This window comes from Dreissena polymorpha, chromosome 13, assembly GCF_020536995.1.
Source record: "Dreissena polymorpha isolate Duluth1 chromosome 13, UMN_Dpol_1.0, whole genome shotgun sequence".
Classification (NCBI taxonomy): domain Eukaryota; kingdom Metazoa; phylum Mollusca; class Bivalvia; order Myida; family Dreissenidae; genus Dreissena; species Dreissena polymorpha.
Genome location: NC_068367.1, coordinates 72535008 through 72549606, shown reverse-complemented (window position 1 = coordinate 72549606; position 14599 = coordinate 72535008). Strand labels below are relative to the sequence as shown.

The following is a 14599-nucleotide window of genomic DNA, read 5'->3' as shown; positions in this document are numbered from 1 at the left end:
GTAGTCTTCAATATCCCTACCAGATATCAGCCACCAGTCTTCAATATCCCTACCAGATATCAGCCACCAGTCTTCAATATCCCTACCAGATATCAGCTCAGTAGTCTTCAATATCCCTACCAGATATCAGCTCAGTAGTCTTCAATATCCCTACCAGATATCAGCTCAGTAGTCTTCAATATCCCTACCAGATATCAGCCACCAGTCTTCAATAACCCTACCAGATATCAGCTCAGTAGTAGACAATATCCCTACCAGATATCAGCTCAGTAGTCTTCAATATCCCTACCAGATATCAGCCACCAGTCTTCAATATCCCTACCAGATATCAGCTCAGTAGTCTTCAATATCCCTACCAGATATCAGCTCAGTAGTCTTCAATATCCCTACCAGATATCAGCTCAGTAGTCTTCAATATCCCTACCAGATATCAGCCACCAGTCTTCAATATCCCTACCAGATATCAGCTCAGTAGTCTTCAATATCCCTACCAGATATCAGCTCAGTAGTCTTCAATATCCCTACCAGATATCAGCTCAGTAGTCTTCAATATCTCTACCAGATATCAGCTCAGTAGTCTTCAATATCCCTACCAGATATCAGCTCAGTAGTCTTCAATAACCCTACCAGATATCAGCTCAGTAGTCTTCAATATCCCTACCAGATATCAGCCACCAGTCTTCAATAACCCTACCAGATATCAGCTCAGTAGTCTTCAATATCCCTACCAGATATCAGCTCAGTAGTCTTCAATATCCCTACCAGATATCAGCTCAGTAGTCTTCAATATCCCTACCAGATATCAGCCACCAGTCTTCAATATCCCTACCAGATATCAGCTCAGTAGTCTTCAATATCCCTACCAGATATCAGCTCAGTAGTCTTCAATAACCCTACCAGATATCAGCTCAGTAGTCTTCAATATCCCTACCAGATATCAGCCACCAGAAGACAATATCCCTACCAGATATCAGCTCAGTAGTCTTCAATATCCCTACCAGATATCAGCCACCAGTCTTCAATATCCCTACCAGATATCAGCTCAGTAGTCTTCAATATCCCTACCAGATATCAGCTCAGTAGTCTTCAATATCCCTACCAGATATCAGCCACCAGTCTTCAATATCCCTACCAGATATCAGCCACCAGAAGACAATATCCCTACCAGATATCAGCCACCAGAAGACAATATCCCTACCAGATATCAGCCACCAGAAGACAATATCCCTACCAGATATCAGCCACCAGAAGACAATTACCCTACCAGATATCAGCCACCAGAAGACAATATCCCTACCAGATATCAGCCACCAGAAGACAATTACCCTACCAGATATCAGCCACCAGAAGACAATATCCCTACCAGATATCAGCTCAGTAGTCTTGGGACCGTTTCAATAAACATCGTAGTAAACATTTACAATATAATACATTTTTCAAAGATGCATAATTGCTAAAGTCCATATCCTATGATTATAACTTTTCAGTACTTCATTGATTGTATTGGCATCTCTAGCGCCGTATATATTTGATGAGCATGGCGAGCTAGTTCCTGTTCTTATAAAGATTACAAAATTCACGTGTAAGTTAAAATTGTCGTAGTACCGTTTAAGAAACGGCCCCCAGGTTAGTATTTGAATGCAATACTATGCCAATACTTAGCATGAAAAGGCACTGATGAAACTTGCTCTGGGAGAACAGGGCTTAATCAAGTGCATAGTGTTGCCCCAGATTAGCCTGTGCAGTATGCACAGGCTTATCTCTTGCTACATTCTCCGCCTAAACATGATTTTCACCCAGAAAAGACTTCCGATGCTGAAAAGTGGAAAGTTTTTCGTCCCTTATTGGCCTGTTCCACCTGCACAGGCTATTTCAGGCACTTTATGCACATGCCTAGAGCCTTTCCCCCATAAGAAGCCAAGTTAAAATGGCTTTTGCAACGAGCATAAAACCAGAACAGCCTGCGAGTAACTTGCGGTCTGTTCAGGTTTTATACTGTTTGCCGCTCATCAGTATCTTAGAATCTTAGAATTGAAGCCTTTAAAACTTGAATTTAGTAAGAAAGGTCATAAATCAAATTTAACTTTCTAATGGACCACACATGCCTGAAAATACATATCCAAGTTGTAAAGCCTTTAGCCAGGTTTTCTCAGGGAAAAGCTCACATGTTTCATTGTCTTGGAGGCATTACGAAAACAGATATTGAGAAATATTTAAAAAAACAAGCAAATTAATCGCAAGCCACTGCAAAAGGCTACTCTACCAGAAGCAGCTCGTGGTTTTCTGACTCCGAGATTCCCAGGAAGTTGACGATGCACTCATGCGATAGCTGCTGCATGGTTCTAGCCTCCTTGAGGAAATCCTCCTGGTTGTTGATTGCTGTCTTATGGAACAGCTTTACCGCAACGTCCATCTTCTTCTTGTTCTTGCCGTCCTTTGTTGAGTACACACCCTTTACAACTGAGCCAAACTCACCCTGACCGATTTCTTTGCCTGTTGATACGTAATGCACATAGAATATACTAGTATCACCCTGACCGATTTCTTTGCCTGTTGATATGTAATGCACATAGAATATACTCATAAAGTGTTGAATATAACAAAATGAGCCTTGCTCTGTGAAAGCGGGCCTAAAATCATGTGCATAAAGTGTTGTCCCTGATTGGCTTGGCTAATCAGGGAAGACAGTTCATGCCTAAACTGGATTTTCCCTAAGTTGAGAGACTTCTTTAAAACGAAAAACCCATTAAATTGCAACGTGTTGACTCTCATAAGCCTGTGCTGACTGCACAGGCTAGTCTGGGACGACACTTGACAAACATGCATGAAGCCCCTTTTCCCAGGGAGGAGCTCATATGTTGATTTTGTTAGCATTTACACTGAAAGGGTCAGCCCTGGTGAGCACCGTTAACTTTTCCATATTTTTTTCAACACTTAAAGTGATATTATGCCATTTTTCACTGTTGAATTGAGCTGAAAAGAATTAACAGGTCAAAGAGATAGTTAAATTTAGTAACTGACCAATTGTCTGCAACTCATCTTGCTACCAGTTGTTTATTAAAAATATATATTACATTCGATATTTTACATGACTGTCCCAGTCCTCTAAGCCGAGCGGAGCTGTCTTTTTATTAGGATCAGAGTGAGTGTTTGTGTGTCGTATGAACCAATCTGCACTAAAACTTAATTTAGATTCACATCGTACATCGAATCATTTCTGTCGTCAGTTGTCAAAACGAAAGTACGGTTGAAATCCAAATGCATTATTTTTCTCTTACCGGGATATTGTTTTAGTATGTTGATGCTGCATTAACAAATATAAGTGTATATGAAGTGAAAACACAAAAAATAAACAACGGTTGCGATAGACACCTATAAACATAGCATATACTGTTAGATGCGCATAATATCACTTTAACAAAATATTTGATTCATACCAACATATTTTATGTTTGTTAACATTTAACTACAGGAAAACATACACGCATTATAGCACATTCTATGTGGATTTCCAGGCTATTGGTCAACAGCATCCTTTCTTAAGAATCTACTAAAATCTCTGACAAAGTACCTAGTTTCAGGAGTTTTATGTCTATCCGTCGCAGTTCTATCGCCGGTTTCTCGGGTGGATAGTGGGATGTGCTCATCTGCTTGGCAACAGCTGGTGGAGGCTGAAAAAATATGCAAATGTGAGATTAGCAAATAAAATTCAAAATGAGTTTGAATAATAACATAGTTGCTTATTCTGCAATTGCAATTTAAACAATACAAATATTCTGATAAACATTGGAACAAAAACATATATTGCACAGGAGTTCTAAAAATAGGATTTCCTAAAAATGCGAGTTTAATTGATCTGTATAAAAAATCTTTTGGTATCATTAATAATTGGCAATGCTAATGGTCAAACAAATCCTTAAATATTTCAAGGTCAATTATTCAGAAGTGCTCTAGGCATTCTGGGTTGTCATCACAATTGGTTGAAATAAGAAGCCCACAAAGAATGCCACCAAGTTAGATGATGATACAATTAAATTATATGAGTTAGACAGTTGGTAATGTATTAATAATTGGCCAGTTTTCATAATTCAAATATTCCATAACTCTGAAAATGGATTTTCCATAACTCTTACATGGTTTGGCGGGGGTGGGGGTCCAGTTTTTGGTTTGGGTGACTGTGGTGGGGATAGGTTGGACACACGCTTCAGGCTTGAACTATAATCTACCCCATCTGCTGTGGATTGCTTGACCAACATGTCGTCCGGACGTGGTGGAAGACTTGGCAGTTTGATTGGAGCTGTGGACGTAATTTAGTTTTAACCCTTTCAGTGCGGGAACCAAATTTTAAAGGCCTTTGCAAACAGTTTGGATCCAGATGAGACGCCACAGAACGTGGATTCTCATCAGGATCCAAACTGTTTGCTATTCTGATAGTATTCTTTGAAAAAAATAGAAGAAAATGCTTATTTTAGAAATTCTGCAGACGACATTATAGCAGACGACAAATTTCCCAGCATGCGGAGGGTTAACATGGCTTTGAGGGTATTGCAAGCAGTTAGAAGTTCCCTTGCTGCGAAAATATTTTTCAAATGAGCGCCATTGTTTAAAAACTTCACTAAATGCATTAACGCTAAGTGTCCTCTCAGATTAACACAGGCTTATCAGGGACGACCCTTTCTGGCTAAAGTACTTTCATTACATGAAAAATGTAATACAAGCAGAAAGTGTTGTCGTTGATAAGCCTGTGCAAACTGCATCAACACAATAAACCTTGTACAGTTGTTATTAATGCATAATCTAATTTAACTCCAATTTGTCACAGTTTCAGTTCTTTCCATATCTGCTGATACAAATTGATCATCAGATGGATGAAAGAAAAATTAACCCTTTGCATGCTGGGAAATTTGTCGTCTGCTAAAATGTCTTCTGCTGAATTTCTAAAATTAGCATTTTCTTCTATTTTTTTCAAAGAATACTATCAGAATAGCAAACAGTTTGGATCCTGATGAGGCGCCACGTTCTGTGGCGTCTCATCTGGATCCAAACTGTTTGCAAAGGCCTTTAAAATTCGGTTCCCGCACTGAAAGGGCTAAACATCCCTAAGATATTTCAGTCTTTTATGCCAAAGCACTGTTATGGATATTGTAAGATTTCACAATTAATTTTTTATTTTGCCAGTAATTGGTCAATTAACAATGATTTGGAGTTGTGTAACATTCTAATTTGAACTTAAAAGTGCTAAAACAACAATAACTATGCTTTACTTAAGAAACAAACTTTATATTCTTGCATTCTGTATTGCGTAATTTAACAATGTCAATTTTATTACTGATGATTCATGTGAAACATAACATAACATAACATAACCTAAAACTACATAAAATTTTCAAGACAAAGACAGACAATTTTATTGGTAAATACAATCAGTACATAGCCATTTAAGCATAATACATATTTCAATTAAATAGCATGTCAAGGAAATGTGATTGATAGAAATAAGTTTACATACGGAGAATGTTCTTTTTTAATAAATCTTAACATATTCGATGTGAACTTAATATTTGGAATCAAGTTTTTACTGAAACAATAGATATTAAATTAAGTATTATACCGCTGATAAATGACATTTAACCGTTCCTATCAACAGGGGAAAACAACAAAGACAATACAAAATAGACTGCAGATAATTAACTGAGTCTCGTTCTAGAAAAACTCGGCTTGATGTACGATGCTGTCCGGTGATCTTGCGCAGTTAAGGGTCAATTGGTTTAAAAACATGTTCTTTTATAAATTGACAACATAATATCTAAATTTATTATGTAAATAATAAATTCATGTGCTTATTAACACAAAAATATCTGAGTAATTCAGTAAAGAACTGTCCGATTTGATTTCAAAACAAACATGACTCACCTCATTTTCAAACTATCACCGTGTCCGGTAATCTTGCGCACTTTCTGTAATGACCGCGTTTAGACAAAATTGTAGACATATGGTGTCCAATTATTGACAAAGAAAAACATGCAAGAAAAATATTTTTAAAATCAGTTTGTAAAACCATTGAAATTAAATGTGGATTTCTAGTGCAGTTTTTGTTCACTACAAATCAACAAATAATATAGTCACTAGTAATTGTGTACAATTAATAAAAAAGTACCGGTATGCGTAAAAAAAATGTGTATGCATAACGGGTTTGATTTTACCACGATCATGCTTCCATAGTTTACAGAAAATATCAATTGCGCATGCGGAGATCATACCAAATTGGTTTGACAGAATGGCGGGAAATAATGACTACAGGAATTAATTGACTATGTTGGTCTGATGCGATATATTTTCATGGCCAAAACTACCATAACTGATCGGATATTGTGCAATGGAATGCTAAATTACACGTTGGATTTATGAATTCTTAATTTAAAGTATGAATACGCTAAAGACTGCAGGGAATTTGTGATTCATTTCGAAATTTTCGTAAGTGGGCCAGTGTTTACGATGTATAGGGATGACGCAACCGGTGTTTAAATGTAATGATCAAATTTTATTTTGCATGAAATACGTACCTTTTAAATCCGTTAATTATTAAGAATGTGAAATTCCATCTTTCATCACTAAAGAAAACCATTTGTCGTCTGCGAGATTCGCAAATGCGAAGTGCGCAAGATTACCGGACGCGCAAGATTACCGGACGCGCAAGATTACCGGATGCGCAGGATTACCGTACGCGCAAGATTACCGGACGCGCAAGATTACCGACGCGCTAGATTACCGGACGCGCAAGATTTCCGGACTTAACTGTATGTGAGCCTGTGAAGTCTGCCCAGTCTATCAGGGACTACACTTTTCTTATTATTGGGATTTGTCATTTGAAGGAAGTCTTTCTTTTCAAAAATCCAGTTTAAGCAGAATTGTCCCTGATTAACCAGTGCGGACTTCACAGGCTAATTTGTATCAGCACTTTATGGGCATATATTAAGCCCAGTATTTCGAGAGCGAGATTCCATTATCCATGTCAAGTCATTCCTACCTGGAAGCTGAGAACTGTCGACCAAGTTGAAGTATTCATCATCGCAGGTTATCTGGATGAGCTCTTGAGCTGAAATAATAACTTCTGTGACACCAGCCATTCCACAGGATCTTGTGAAGGCACATGGGCATATATTCTCAGTTCGCTATCGGTTTGATTTTTACAGTAGTAACACATTCAAACTATTTGCATTCTTTAGAGACTCAATCCATACGTGTATAGTGTCATCCATATAAGCCTGTGCAGTCAAAACAAGCTCAGTGAGGACACTTTCCATCAAGACTGGATTTTCGTAAAGAAGAAACAAAAATTGAAGGAAAAATTCCATAAAAGCAGAATGAATCGCCCTTGATAAACCTGTGCGGACTGCACAGGTTAATCTGGGACGATGCTATATGCACATGATTTGAGCCAAGTCTCAGAACGTGGCTCCTTTTATAAAGCTGCTTGTGCTGTCAACATTCCTCATTGTTTATTAAACAGACCATAAATATGCAACTATGCACTACATGTTCCCACCATCATGTTTGTAATACAATGTTACTTGTAAAACATCTATATCAAAATGTCCAGAAATAATTTTAAATCTTAAATACCTTATTCAATATACAAATAATGTTAAGTTATACCTGGGTTGACAGAAAACCTAAGTGCACAAGGCAATCCGTTGGCGCTGTAACTGTAGTACTGTATGACATGTTCGATGTGTTTATAGTATGGCCCGTCATCAATGTAGTAGATAAGCTTTTCTCTGTAATGCTGAAATACATGTTCATATTGAGGTTGAGTTTGTGAAAACTGTCTCTGAAATATTAACCCATTTATGCCTAGCGTCTAGAAAAAAGGCCTTGGCAAACAGCGAAGACCCAGATGAGACGCCGCATAATGCGGCGTCTCATCTGGGTCTGCATTGTTTGCTTAAATGAATTTCTGTAAGAAACATTATAATTATAGAAATAAATATACTACACATGCCTAATTTTGGAAATAAATTGATCCAATTTAGAAGGATGGGACAGTCCACTAGGCATAAATGGGTTAAAGGCCTAGCTGATTGAATGCCTGGACTCTCCATGGGGTTATCAACTCAGAGTAATGATCAACCATGAAGAATTTTTATCTAAAAGCAAACGAGTCTGATTCTGTGAAAATGGGGCTTTTTGGATGTGCGTAAAGTGTTGTCCCACATTAGCCTGTGCAGTCAGCAGTGTTGTCCCACATCAGCCTGTGCAGTCAGCAGTGTTGTCCCACATCAGCCTGTGCAGTCAGCAGTGTTGTCCCACATTAGTCTGTGCAGTCAGCAGTGTTGTCCCACATTAGCCTGTGCAGTCAGCACAGGCCAATCAGGTCAACACTTTTCGCTTTTACTTAATTTTTTGTTTAAAGGAAGTCTCTTTAAAACAAAATAATCTAGACACAAAGATTTTTCTCCAATTAGCCTGTGCGCACTGCACAGGCTAATCTGGGACAACACTTAACGCACATGCAGCAAGCCCAGTTTTCCCAGAACACGGCTGTAGATATGAGCTATGTCATACCTTAGTTTTGATCTGATAAATGTACACCTGCTGGTTAGCTATGCTATGTCATACCTTAGTTTTGATCTGATAAATGTACACCTGCTGGTTAGCTATGCTATGTCATACCTTAGTTTTGATCTGATAAATGTACACCTGCTGGTTAGCTATGCTATGTCATACCTTAGTTTTGATCTGATAAATGTACACCTACTGGTTAGCTATGCTATGTCATACCTTAGTTTTGATCTGATAAATGTACACATGCTGGTTAGCTATGCTATGTCATACCTTAGTTTTGATCTGATAAATGTACACCTGCTGGTTAGCTATGCTATGTCATACCTTAGTTTTGATCTGATAAATGTACACCTGCTGGTTAGCTATGCTATGTCATACCTTAGTTTTGATCTGATAAATGTACACCTGCTGGTTAGCTATGCTATGTCATACCTTAGTTTTGATCTGATAAATGTACACCTGCTGGTTAGCTATGCTATGTCATACCTTAGTTTTGATCTGATAAATGTACACATGCTGGTTAGCTATGCTATATAATACCTTAGTTTTGATCTGATAAATGTACACCTGCTGGTTAGCTATGCTATGTCATACCTTAGTTTTGATCTGATAAATGTACACCTGCTGGTTAGCTATGCTATGTCATACCTTAGTTTTGATCTGATAAAAGTACACCTGCTGGTTAGCTATGCTATGTCATACCTTAGTTTTGATCTGATAAATGTACACCTGCTGGTTAGCTACGCTATGTCATACCTTAGTTTTGATCTGATTAATGTACACCTGCTGGTTAGCTATGCTATGTCATACCTTAGTTTTGATCTGATAAATGTACACATGCTGGTTAGCTATGCTATGTCATACCTTAGTTTTGATCTGATAAATGTACACATGCTGGCTAGCTATGCTATGACATATCTTTGTTTTGATCTGATAGTTGTACACCTGCTGATTAGCTATGCTATGACATATCTTTGTTTTGATCTGATAGTTGTACACCTGCTTGTTAGCTATGCTATGCCATACCTTCGTTTTGATCTGATAGTTGTACACCTGCTGGTTATGACAGATTGTGAGCACCTGCCAGTCTGGGTTCTTGTTGCTGGACCTGACTAAGAACAGCCCCTCCCTCAGCCCCTTCAGCTCAAGAATCTTCTGGGCTCCCTACAATAGTATTGGCATGGCCAGAGGCCTTAATATATGATTGGGACAGGTGTACATGTGCACGTGATTAAAAATGCTTAATATGTGAAATGTGTATGTGTGAACAGATCATATCAAGCAAAAGTGCTGCTTACAGTCAAATATTTTTTGCAGAATGACATTTGAATGTCACTCATGGGTCCTCAAATAAATTTATGGTTACACACCAGTTTTTTTCTTTGGCAGTAAACTTTATGAGGCTACATCCCAGCAGAATTTAAACTTCACATCATGCAGTCTTCCAAAAATCTAACTTCAACCAATTTTTTTGATTGCCCTACATAAATCTAGTTCACCGAAACACAAAAATTACTATATATTTTGTATTTGAATATCACCTAATGACACCTGTGTAATAAATCAAGTCATTATGACTACTTACTGCTCTGTCAATTTCTGGGTGAAACCAGTCCTTTTTGTGAGTTACGATTTTTGAAGGCACAAAATTATCTGAAAACAAACAATAAAAAAACAACACTTAATGCACAATTATGATTCAAATTTTAATGGTACAAAAACATTCATATCTCAATCGGAAAGGTTCAATCAATGTACTGTTCAACTACCAAAATTGTTTGCTTCTTTCATAGAAGAATATTGATGAATGGAGGAAAATAAAAGTCTATCTATCTATCAGAGGCAAAGTGAAAATGGCTATGTGCAAACAGCATAAAACCAGAACAGCCTGCAAGTAACTCGCAGTCTGTTTAGGTTTTGTGCTGTTTGCTTCTCATCAGTATGTTAGGGTTGGAAATGAAGCCTTTAAAACTTGAATCTAGTAAGAAAGGTCTTAAATAAAATTTAACTTTCTAAGGGACTACAAATGCGTGAAAATATGTATGTAAAAGGTAAACAATAAAATATACAGTAAGATTGACATTGAAAACAGCCCCAAGCTTTTTAGATTCACAAACATCAGAACTGGCAAAATCGGGAGGAGTGATAGCGTTTTTATCTTAACAAATGAAGTACCATCATGTTACTTTCAGCAAATTAATACCATCATGTTACTTTCAGCAAATTAATATAAAAAGAAAGTTTTATATATATTTATTTCACATGTATTTTGTATATCAGAAAATGTTCAAACATTTTATGACAAAAAACCGACACTTTATAAATATATATATATATATATATATATATATATATATATATATATATATATATATATATATATATATATATATACCTTTGCTTCTATACCTATTCTGAAATGACAGGGTTTTCTTTTGCTCTGTCAAAAAGTCTTCTGTCTGAGAAAGTTTAATCCTCCAGTTTTCAAACATATATAGAAAGTTTAGAAACCTGGTTTAAATGGAATGCAACTCAACTGAAGTGTAAAACAAAACAAATGAGTCTCTCTCTCTATGAAAATCGGGCTGTGACTTTGTAGATTAGCCAGTGCAGTCTTCACAGGCTCATCAGGGATGACTTTTCCAGCTTTATGGTATGTTTTGTTTAAGCAAACATCCAGTTTAAACAGATCCACAGTCGTCCCTGATTAGCCTGTGCAGACTGCACAGGCTTATCTGTGACAACACCTAACACACATTCAGATTTAGGCTGAAATGTTCACATTTTACAAAATACTCACCTATTTCTTTTAAGCATTCTTGCCTAGAGTAATTTTCCGCTAGATCAAGAGGTGTCGTGGTCCCATCGTAGGCTCGAGGCAAATATGGTGAGTGAAAGTCCAGTAGAATCTATCGAGAAAGGGTGAAAAGCTTTAAGTGGAATGTCAACGAGGTTATATTATGGTACAGCAACTAATGCAAATATCCACAATTCTTAAATTGCAAACTAACTTATCTCACTACAGCAATCCATTTATTTGCATGAAGGTACATGTACTTAGTAAAAATAATTTACACAAGATACTTGCAGTAGTTCTTCACATTATTGGCTAACAGACTAACAGTTCTTCACACCTTAAGTTAACAAACTAATAGTTCTTCAAATCTTAAGCTAACAAACTAATAGTTCTTTACATCTTAGGCTAACAGACTAATAGTTCTTTACATCTGAGGCTAACAGACTAACAGTTCATCACATCTTAGGCTAACAGACTAATAGTTCTTCACATCTTAGGCTAAAAAGCTAATATTTCTTCACATCTTAGGCTAAAACTCAACATTCTAGTATTTATTTACATCTAAGGATAACTGGTTAGTACTTCTCTAAATCTAAGGCTAGCAGGTTATTATTTCTTCACATTTTAGACTAACAGGTTAGTACATGTATTTCTTCACATCTTAGGCTAACAAACTGCAAAATCTCCACACCTCAGGCTAACAGCATTGCATTTCTTCACATCTCAGGCTTACAAACTAGATGTGTCTCCTATCAAACGCTTACAAACTAGTAGTAATTCAGATCTTGGGCTAACAAACTAGTTGTTCTTTTCACCTTAGACTAACTGACAAGCATGTGTTCACATCTAAGGTTAACAGACTTATAGTTCTTCACATCGTATGCTTACAGACTTGTAGTTCTTCACATCTTATGCTAATAGCCTAGTAGTTCTTATAATCTAAGGCAAACATACTGTTAGCTTAATCTGCGGATGTTTTAAGAATTAATTATCACAGAACATTTTTACCTTACAACGACATTATTGGTCATAACACAAAATATTAATACTGATTGCAACACCAGTTAGTTTAAGTGCATTATCAGTGCATGATATGCAATGCAATTCAGCTGTTAGGCTATTTGTCTTCAGAAAAGTATAATAGACCGGTAGATAGAAGATACACAAGCTTACATCTTAAACTTTATATACCGATAGTATGCAGGTGCATGTTGGTATTTTCATCAAACAATCAAAAGTATAAAAGTGTTATACATGAGTGTTTGTTTACAACTGTATTTATATACACTCTTACAGTGCATGTATATTAACTATTCTGTACATAAGAAGGATGCTAACACACTCGACCGACTTGCTTGTTCTTGTAAACAATAAGGAAACCCAACACAAAGACACTTGAAACTGATTTAGATCTCATGCTAAAGTAGCATACAATCTCTTTAAAAATTATATGAACGAATTATGTCCCCAAAATTTACTAGTCTATTTGCATGCAAACACACATTCAATGCTCATTTGTCATATCATTTAATTTAAATAAATTTTATTTTACACATGCATTTGAGACAATTTATTATGTTTTGTGGAAAATTGGTTTAATGCACTCTAAATAGCCCTTGAATGTTTCATTCACCTGAATGCACTCTAAATGGCTTTTTAATGTTTAGTCGCCTTAATACACTCTAATTGGCCGTTAAATGTTTTAGTCACCTTAATGCACTCTAAATGACACTTGAATGTTTCAGTCACCTCAATACATTTTAAATAGCCATTAAAGGGTTTCATACACTTTAATGCACTCCAAATAGCCATTAAATGGTTTAGTAACCTTTAATGCACTCTAAATTGCACTTAACATTTTCAGTCAGCTTAATGCAATCAAAATGGCACTGCAATGTTTCAGTCACCTTAATTTTCTTTAAATGGCTATTGAATGATTCAGTAACCTCATTGCACTCTTATTGACACTTAAATGTGTCATTCACCTTATTGCACTTTAAATAGCCATTAATTGTTTCAGTTACCTTAATGCACTCTAAATGGCCCTTGAATGCAGCCGTATGTAAGGGACTCCAGCCACTTTTTGGATTGCGTTCGTTGACGTTGGCCTTCCCTTCATTGATCAGAATGGAGATGATACCGGCTTTGTTTCCTGAACAGCATTTCTGAAACAGTAAAAAATACAAGCTAGTTGATATGGTACGAGTGTTCAATAAATCAATCACTTAAAAAATGTTCATTTATAAACAACACTTTAGTACTTAGAATAGTCTAAAACAATTATAGAAAGAAAAAAAATTGTTTGCTGCGTTAAAAACAGTGACCTCTTGAGGTAAAAGCAAAAGCTGTACCTCAACAACACAGAGGCTAAAAATTGTTTTGTCATTTACAAGAACCACTATCTCGCTTTGACTTAAACATACCTTTTGCAGTTTAATGCAAAATTTTAGAATGTTTCTCTCTCATTTGCATTGTATATCAATTATATTAAATTTATAATTAATTAAGCTAGGGTGGATAAAGTATACTGCTTTATAGATGTTTCATAATAAAATTTGGAACACAAACAAAAACAAAAGAGTGCTTATTACTTTGTCGAAATAAAAAGGAAATTTAAGAGCTAAGATGGTTTGAATACCTTATCATTTTTTCATATTATGAAACCACGCAAAATTGTTTAAAATGCATTGAAAATGAGATATTTTAAAAGCAATCTTATCAAATCAGTCCATACAAATATCTAACAATGGATAACTGTACATGTAAAGGTGTGCTTCCATCCTTGTCCAGGCAGTTCACGTTGGCCCCGTTTCTAACAAGAATATCAGCACAGTCCTCAAATCCATAGTAACACGCATCATGAAGGGCAGTGGATCCTGACAACAAAAATGAGGGAATTCATAGGATGACAAGGCATGAGGGAATTCATAGGATGACAAGGCATGAGGGAATTCATAGGATGACAAGGCATGAGGGAATTCATAGGATGACAAGGCATGAGAGAATTCATAGGATGACGAGGCATGAGGGAATTCATAGGATGACAAGGCATGAGGGAATTCATAGGATGACAAGGCATGAGGGCATTCATAGGATGACAAGGCATGAGGGCATTCATAGGATGACAAGGCATGAGGACATTCATAGGATGACAAGGCATGAGGGCATTCATAGGATGACAAGGCATGAGGGCATTCATAGGATGACAAGGCATGAGGGCATTCATAGGATGACAAG

At 36.6% G+C, this 14599-nt stretch overlaps 1 protein-coding gene across 2 annotated transcripts in view; it reads right to left on the bottom strand.

The window, feature by feature from the left end:
* The window catches only part of LOC127854456 (tyrosine-protein kinase HTK16-like), a 33412-nt gene that overhangs the window by 11358 nt on the left and 7455 nt on the right, over positions 1 to 14599 (bottom strand). For both annotated transcript variants that reach the window (XR_008037077.1, XM_052389501.1), the window contains exons 5-14: positions 14123 to 14238; positions 13387 to 13527; positions 11366 to 11474; positions 10151 to 10218; positions 9592 to 9729; positions 7657 to 7786; positions 7028 to 7096; positions 4134 to 4297; positions 3572 to 3671; positions 2264 to 2493 (exon numbers count right to left, since the gene is read on the bottom strand). Coding sequence is in view for 1 of the 2 variants with exons in the window: in XM_052389501.1 (XP_052245461.1) it covers positions 2264 to 2493; positions 3572 to 3671; positions 4134 to 4297; positions 7028 to 7096; positions 7657 to 7786; positions 9592 to 9729; positions 10151 to 10218; positions 11366 to 11474; positions 13387 to 13527; positions 14123 to 14238 (1265 nt within the window). In the remaining variant the exon portion in view is untranslated. The remainder of the gene's footprint in view (positions 1 to 2263; positions 2494 to 3571; positions 3672 to 4133; positions 4298 to 7027; positions 7097 to 7656; positions 7787 to 9591; positions 9730 to 10150; positions 10219 to 11365; positions 11475 to 13386; positions 13528 to 14122; positions 14239 to 14599) is intronic.